Genomic DNA, 8,826 nt, shown 5'->3' on the forward strand with positions numbered 1-8,826 from the left:
TTCAACTGATTTTTACATTAAGTCAATGTGTCATGTAGCCATCAAAAACCTGTAATTTGGGGGCGCCTGGGTGGCTCAGTGGGTTAAGCTGCTGCCTTCGGCTCGGGTCATGATCTCAGGGTCCTGGGATCGAGCCCCGCATCGGGCTCTCTGCTCGGCGGGGAGCCTGCTTCCTCCTCTCTCTCTGCCTGCCTCTCTGCCTGCTTGTGCTCTCTCTCTGTCAAATAAATAAATAAAAAATCTTTAAAAAAAAAAAAGAATTCTGTATTTACATATCTAATAATAGTCAATTCAAAAAAAAAAAAAAACCTGTAATTTGGGGCGCCTGGGTGGCTCAGTGGGTTGGGCCGCTGCCTTCAGCTCGGGTCTTGATCTCAGGGTACTGGGATCAAGTCCCGCATTGGGCTCTCTGCTCAGCAGGGAGCCTGCTTCCCTCTCTCTCTCTGCCTGCCTCTCTGTCTACTTGTGATCTCTGTCAAATAAATAAAATCTTTAAAAAAAAAACAAGAAATAACAAAAAAAAAAACCCTGTAATTCGTCTTATGTTCTATCTTTTTAGAATTCAGGTTTGTAGTCCAATTTAGACTCTAGCTACTTAAAATCAGTTACTTCTGATTGCTTTCATGAAGTCTTTCTATACTACAGACTCATGATCAGCACGAATTGTAAATATGCCTGCTTCAGTGCAAACGTTTTTCAGGTCTGCTCCATTGGAGTCATCTGAAGGCTTTGTATATACTTCTAATAATCTATTTAATCAGGCTTTGTAATGTTACCTCCACAGATTTTCAAGATAGCTACCCTTGCTTATACATAATGTGTATCTTTTCTATTTATCTGGAGACAGCAAAGCAGGATCCACTGTACTTGTTTGTAGCCATGATTATTTTTTTTAAAGATTTTATTTATTTATTTGACAGACAGAGATCACGAGCAGGCAGAGAAACAGGCAGAGAGAGGAGGAAGCAGGCTCCCCACTGAGCAGAGAGCCCGATGCGGGGCTCGATCCCAGGACCCTGGGATCATGACCCGAGCCCAAAGCAGAGGCTTTAACCCACTGAGCCACCCAGGCGCCCTGTAGCCATGATTATTTTAACTGTGCAGAGTATCATATCCACCCATTGCATAACTCCATAAAGTTCTCTGAATCTATCAGCTGAAGTACTTCCAGGAAACAAGTATCCACCAATGGCATCTTTTTTTATCTATAAAAATGATGCATGACTGATGATTCCTGGTGTAAACATTTCTCTGATCAAATGAGCACTTTCACCAATGTACTTGTCTACAACAGAACTGTATGCTACATTTAAGAAATTGCATTCCAGTTGGCTACCAGCAGCTCTTGCTATTAGTGTTTTTCTTAACTACTAGCCCTGTAACAAACAGCCTTTTGGAAATATCCCTATACTGATACAATTCTAGGTTTGTAAAAGGTAGTTCTATTACCTCTGAATTCTCTCATTTGTTCTGACCCTTCCACTGACCCCTCTACTTCACAAAAAGAAATATTCCCTATGTCCTTATGAGACCTGCATAAACCAGTGGATCTTGGCAAGTATCAATGTAGTCACAGCCAAAACAACTCTCATTCCTGGCTTCAGCTTACTTTTTTCAAACTAACAATGACATCCGACAACCTATCTTGGTTCATTTAACAACAAAATTTTTCTTCAGTTAAGTTCTTAAATACTTCATCCATAGTTTGCCCAGATTTGGGTCCTTTGGATCATTTCGGACTTTTCATACTGATTGGTAAGTTCTTTTAATTGTTCCCTTAACTCTTCAAAACAGTTGTTGATCTTCTTGTGCTCCTCCATCTTTTCGTGTGCTTGAAGCTCATTATTTCTATGGTCTGCTGTGATGAGATACCATCACTCACAGGGGATGCCAAGAATGGCCATGGCCATTAGAGTAGGAGAAGTGGTGGAATGAAGGAGGACAGTAGCACTGGAAGCTGGGGGATGGATGGCTCTGCTCATTCCAATGATCTTTCAAGGAAATCAAAAAGAAAGAAAAGGGACACCTGGGTGGCTCACTCATTTAAGTGTCTGACTCATGACTGCAGCTCACGTCATGATCTCAGTGGTCGTGAGACTGAGTCCCACATTGGGCTCCACACTCAGCAGGAAGTATGCTTGCGATTCTCTCCCTCTTCACCGCCCCCGCCAAACTCTCATGCATGTGCTATCTCTCTAAAAGAAATCTCTCTTAAAAAAAAAAAAAAAACCATAGTAATCAAATGAGATATGGGTGTACCATCAAATTACCAGTTTGGGTTAGTAATTTCACTTCAAACTTCTGTAGAATACAGAATAAACACAGGAAAATGCTCTCATGTTTCTACTACCAAATTTACAAACCTACCTGTGTTTACCACATTTTACCATCTGCCCTCTAGCTATAAATGGTTAAGTGTCCCTGATGTATTAAAGACTCATTTCTCTCTTGTGCTCTGGATCCCATTCAAAATTTTACCTCCTTTATAATTTGTACCCCTTCAGTTTTTCTCTTTCTTCATGGCTCACTCCATCAGCATATAAACTTGATATAATAACTCCCAAATAAAAACCAAGAATTTTATTTTCTTGCCCACTATCACTTTATTTTCCTGTTCCCCTTCATGGCAAAACTTCTCAAATGGTAATCTACCCATACTGTCTTTAGTTCCTTACCAACATTATAACCTCCTCAACCTGATCCAGTCTGGAAGCTGTCCTCCACCTACACTGAATTTACCATCAGTTGACAGTGGCCGAGTACAATGGTCAGTGAACAAAGCTTCTATTACTTGGTGCTTCAGTAAATAACATTCAAAATGATTGATCATGGGGCACCTGGGTGGCTCAGTTAAGCATCTGACTCTTTATTTCAGCTCAGATCATAATCTCAGGGTTGTGATTGTGAGGCCCCCTGCTTGAGATTCTCTCTTTCCTTCTCACCCTCCACTTCTTATAAAAAAAATTTTTTTTTAAAAGGTTGACCACTTTTCCCCACTTAAAAACACATTTCTCTTGCTTTCATGAAACTCCACTCTGCTTGTTTTCCTCTTTCACTGACCACTATTTGTCTTTCTTTGCTGACTCATTCTCTATCTAACCTCTAAGTGATTGTCTCAGAACCTTATCCTCTATTTGCTTCCTTTCTCTAAAAACACTTCCTTAAGCTACCTTACCTCTATCTGTTATTTTAAATGTTTATCTATGTATCTATGTGACATCCCTACTTGGAAATATTGCAGGCATCCCAACATGTCCCAAATGGAATTCTGTCTAAACTCCCTCCTTCTCCATAAGAACTCATCCATCAAACCAAAACCTAGGAAACATCCTTGATTTGTTCCTTTCTGTCAGCCCTCCCATCCAATTCATCATTTGGATCTGTTTCTATGTCTTTCCATTTCTATCCATACCCTCTAGTCCAAGCTATAAGATACTATCAGGGAATAAATGGTGAATAAACCAGTTTGGCTGGATTTGAAAGTTACTGTTGAGGAGTAAGAAGAAATGAATCTAGGTAAGGCAGTTTGGGACACATGCTGAAGGTCTTGGAATGACAGACAGAATCCTTGTTCATAAGGGGAGCAGAGAAAGTTATCTCTCCTGGGCATAACTGTCCTGAAAAGTGACACTTTATCAATAATTTATAGTATGTTGACATAATAGTTGTTAAGAATTTGATGGTAAAACTGTTGTTCAACATAGTACTGGAAGTCCTAGCATCAGCAATCAGACAACAAAAAAGAAAAAAAAGGTACCCAAATTGGCAAAGAAGTTAAAATTTCACTCTTTGCAGATGACATGATACTTTATGTAGAAAACCTGAAAGACTCCAGCAAAAAATTGCTGGAACTGATACAGGAATTCAGCAAAGTTGCAGGACATAAAATCAATGCACAGTAGTCAGGTGCATTTTTTGTATACACTAATAATAAGACAGAAGACAGAAGAAAGAGAAAGCAAGGAATCAATCCCACTTACAACCTGCACCAACACCGTAAGATACCTAGGAACAAACCTAACCAAAGATATAAAAGATCTGTGCTCTAAAAACTAAAAACACTTATAAATGAAATTGAGGAAAACAAAAAGAAATGAAAAAACATTCCATGATCAGATTTGAAGAACAAACATTGCTAAAATGTCCCTGCTAACCAAAGCAATCTACACATTCAATGCAAACCCTATCAAAATACCATCAAGCATTTTCACAGAGCTGGAACAATCCTAAAATTTGTATGGAACCAGAAAGACCCCGAATAGCCAAAGGAATGTTGAAAAAGAAAACCAAAGCTGGATTTGGATTGGATTCCTGGATATGGATTTCTATCTCACATTAAGTCTTTCATCCATTTTGAGTCTATTTTTGTGTATAGTTTAAGAGTGGTCCAGTTTCATTCTTCTGCATGTGGCTATCCAATTTTCCCAACACCAACACTGTTGGTGGGAATGCAAGCTTGTGCAGCCACTCTGGAAAACAGTATGGAGGTTCCTCAAAAAGTTAAAAATAGAACTACCCTATGACCCAGCAATTGCACTTCTAGGTATTTATCCAAAGGATACAAACATAGTGATTTGAAAGTTCACATGCACCCCAATGTTTATAGCATTAATGTCCACAATAGCCCAAATATGGAAAGAGCCCAGATGTCCATTGACAGATGAATGGATAAAGAAGATGTGATAGAATATTACTCAGCCATTAAAAAGAATGAAATCTTGCAATTGCAATGATGAGGATGGAACTAGAGGGTATTATGCTAAGCAAAGTAAGTCAGAGAAAGACAAATACCATGTGATTTCACTCATATGTGGAATATAAGAAACAAAACTGATGAACATAGCAGAAGGGAAGGAAAAATAAGGTGAAAACAGAGGAGGCAAACCATAAGAGACACTGAACTCTAGGGAACAAACAGGGTTGCTGGAGGGGTTGTGGATCGGGGGATGGGGTAACTGGGTAATGGGCACTAAGGAGGACACTTAATGCAATGACACTGGGTGTTGTAACATGAATCACTAAATTCTACCCCTGAAACTAATAATACAGTGTATGTTAATTAAATTGAATTTTGGCACAATACTCTCAAAGGCAAAGATCATCTAGTCCAAACTTTTAAAAAGTTCATTTACTTTCAACTTTCTCTCATCTCTAGGAAAAGGCAGTATTGTCCCTTACACTGCTCCTTCCACAAAGACCTACTTTCTATGTTTGCCCACTTAAATTCTTTTGTTCGGAGCATAGGATGTGTAGCAACGCAACTAAAAATATACTCAAATAATTTCTACTGGGAACAAAATGATTTTGTCACCTTGCCACCTGAGCAATATAACTATGGATCACTGCAGAAAGCTTACCTAAGTTTATTGCTGCTTTATATGTGTGCTGCCAAAGCTGTGAAAGGCAACATAGTGAAATGGTTATGAACTCCGGCATTGGAGTCAGGCTGCCTATGTTCAAATTGCAGCATCTCTTCCTTCTACACATGAGACTTGGAAATTATGGTATATTGCTAAACTTCAGTTTCCACACACCTAAAATGAGAAAACTAATAGTGTACCTACCAATTGTATGAATAAAATGAGATAATCCACATTAGAGAGTACTACCTGTTCCCAAAGTGATATACAGATCTAATGCAATCCCTATCAAAACCCCAAGATCTGCAAAAATCTATTTTTTTTTTTTTTTGCAGAAATAGAAAAAAAACATTTTAAAATTCATATGGAATTTTGGGGACACCAAAAAGCCAAAATAATTTTTGGAAAAGAACAACGAAGTTGTTTGTTGTTTGAAAAACAACAAAGGAAGCTCACACTTCCTGATTTCAAAACTTAACCACAAAAACTACTAGTAATCAATACAGTATGGTCCTGGCATAAAGATAAATACACAGACTATTGGAATAAAACAGAAATAAAAACTCTCACATTTATGGCCAAATGATTTTTCAACATGGGTGCCCCAAGATCATTCAGTGAGGAAAAGAACACTCTTCCACAGACGTTGCTGGGAAAACTGGAAATCCATATGCAAAAAAATGAAGTTGGACCTTACCTTATACCATATGAAAAAAATTAACTCAAAGATGGACTGAAGACATAAATGTAAGAGCCAAAGCTATAAAATACTTGGAAGAAAACATAGTGAAAAAGCTTCACAACATTGGATTTGGCAGTGATTCCTTGGATATGACACCAAAAGAAGAGATAAATTGGAATACAGCAAAATTGAACAATTTTGTGCTTTGCAGGACACAAATCAACAGAGTAAAATGGTAATCCACAGAATGGGAAAAATAACTTACAAATTATATATCTGATGAGGGGTTAATATCCAGAATACAAAAACTACTATAACTTAACAACACAAAACTCAATTTTAATATGGGGCAAAGGACTTAAGAGACATTTCCCCAAATGGCCAATAAATTGCGCATGAAAAGATGCTCAACATCATTCATCATTAGTGAAACGCAAATCAAAACCACACTGCTGGGGCCCCTGGGTGGCTCAGTGGGTTAAAGCCTCTGCCTTCAACTCAGGTCATGATCTCAGAGTCCTGGGATCGAGCCCCACGTCGGGCTCTCTGCTCAGCATGGAGCCTGCTTCCTCCTCTCTCTCTGCCTGCTTCTCTGCCTACTTGTGATCTCCGTCTGTCAAATAAATAAATAAAATCTTAAAACAAAACAAAACAAAACAAAACAGGGGCGCCTGGGTGGCTCAGTGGGTTGGGCTGCTGCCTTTGGGTCAGGTCATGATCTCAGGGTCCTGGGATCGAGTCCCGCATCGGGCTCTCTGCTCAGCAGGGAGCCTGATTCCCTTTCTCTCTCTCTGCCTGCCTCTCTGCCTACTTGTGATCTCTGTCTGTCAAATAAATAAATAAAATCTTTAACAAAAAAAAAAAAAAACAAACAAGGTCATGATGGGCAGCAAGATGGCGTCTGCCAGCAGGGTCGTTCAAGTAGTCAAGCCACATACTCCATTAATAAGATTCCCTGACAGAAGAGACAATCCTAAACCTAACGTATCAGAAGTTTTGAGATCAGCAGGACTACCATCTCACTCTTCTTCAATTTCACAGCATTCTAAGGGAAGTAAATCACCAGATTTGCTGATGCATCAGGGTCCACCAGACACTGCAGAAATAATAAAAACATTACCTCAGAAATACAGAAGGAAACTTGTATCTCAAGAAGAAATTGAATTTATCCAACGTGGAGGTCCGGAATAATCACTGACAGTGTGGCTGCTATTTGTCATCAGACAAAAAAATAGTCTTTACAATAAAGACTGTCCAAAAATCCAAAATGGCACATGAGAAATTATATAGCAAACAACTTGAATACTCTCCAAAAAGAAAAAAAATGAAATATAGAAAATTTAGATGGACAGTTGTATCTTCTAATATATGTATCTTGGTCAGCTTCTGCAAAAGCTTACCTAATTGTTTATATGCTTATTAAAGTATACATTTTTAAATGTTAGCCTATTAATTTACTCTCAATTATCAAGTATTTCCAGTGTTGGAGCTACTAAAAGTACACAGTATCTAGTAAACTATCACAGGTTTTTATCAAAGAGAATTGCTGCTTGGGGAAGTGATTTTCCTGAAATTGGACGAGGATCAATGAAAGAATGACTCCATTATTTGTTCTTAGTTTTCTTAACATTTTTTCATTCACAGAGTTACTGGAGTATAACTAGTTTTAAAAGCATATCCTACACAAAGTAATAAAAATATAGTCAAGGTAAAACAGGTGACTTTGTGGTATTAAAACTGGGAGTTAAGACAAAAGATTATTTGTAACCAATATTCAGAAGAAAGTGCCAGAGTTTAAAATGGAATATATGGGATCAAAATAAATATAAACCTAGGAATAGATGTTTGATTAGACATTGCAACTTACTATATTATTAGGGCTGTTAAGAAAGTCTCATTCTTTGATTTCTTTTACTGTTTTGATTGTCATTCTGTGTGCAAATTCTGAAAACCACTAACTTTCTCAAACTTAAATGTCTGAAAGTTTCATAAAATCAACCTAAATATTTGCCTTATTAAGGCAATTTATGAAACTTTAATAGGGTCTTAGAGTGCCAAGGGCATGTATTATTGTGAAAGTAAAGCCTCACAAAGCTAAATAAATTTTCTTCGATACCTTGAATGATTTCTAGAATATGCTTTAAGGAAGTCATTCCTATTAGTAAGGGTAGCTCATGGGTATTAGAGTCAAATTGTTGTTGAGTTTTGCTCATTTGCCTGTAGACTAAGCTTTGGTTTTTTTGTTTTGTTATTTTTTTTTGTTTTGTTTTATCTTTTTGCTATTCCATAGTTTATCTGCTTCTCCTATGAGTTCTCTGTTGTGACCAGTATAAATGTTGCCCAAGTTGAATATGATATAGGTGTTTGGTACAGAAATAAGCTGTTCTGGTGACTCAGAAAAACAATGTGATTGATGATTTTTCTGTTATCATTTAAAAACTTACTTTGGGGCGCCTGGGTGGCTCAGTGGGTTAAGCCGCTGCCTTCGGCTCAGGTCATGATCTCAGGGTCCTGGGATCGAGGCCCACATCGGGCTCTCTGCTCAGCGGGGAGCCTGCTTCCCTCTCTCTCTCTCTGCCTGCCTCTCCATCTACTTGTGATCTCTCTCTGTCAAATAAATAAATAAAATCTTTAAAAAAAAATAAATAAAAATAAAAACTTACTTTGAAAATATTCTTTAAAGTTAAAAAAAAAAAAAAACAAAAAACAAACCAAAAAAACCCCACACTGCTACACTACTTCACACCCTGGAGGATAGCTAACAAATTAAACCAAACCAAACCA

The 8,826-nt window shown here is 37.9% G+C and overlaps 1 protein-coding gene across 1 annotated transcript; it reads left to right on the forward strand.

The window, feature by feature from the left end:
- Positions 1-6,921: 6,921 nt before the first annotated feature.
- LOC125083841 (alpha-ketoglutarate dehydrogenase component 4) lies at positions 6,922-7,486 on the forward strand. Its single transcript, XM_047700801.1, has one exon. The coding sequence runs from the start codon at positions 6,922-6,924 to the stop codon at positions 7,231-7,233; it is 312 nt and encodes a 103-aa protein (XP_047556757.1). The 3' UTR covers positions 7,234-7,486.
- The last annotated feature ends 1,340 nt before the right edge of the window (positions 7,487-8,826 follow it).

The sequence above is a fragment of the Lutra lutra genome, chromosome 13, assembly GCF_902655055.1.
Source record: "Lutra lutra chromosome 13, mLutLut1.2, whole genome shotgun sequence".
Classification (NCBI taxonomy): Eukaryota; Metazoa; Chordata; class Mammalia; order Carnivora; family Mustelidae; genus Lutra; species Lutra lutra.

Coding starts and splice junctions, on each gene's coding strand:
- LOC125083841 (XM_047700801.1), top strand. CDS start 6,922: ATGATGGGCAGCAAGATGGCGTCTGCCAGCAGGGTCGTTCAAGTAGTC.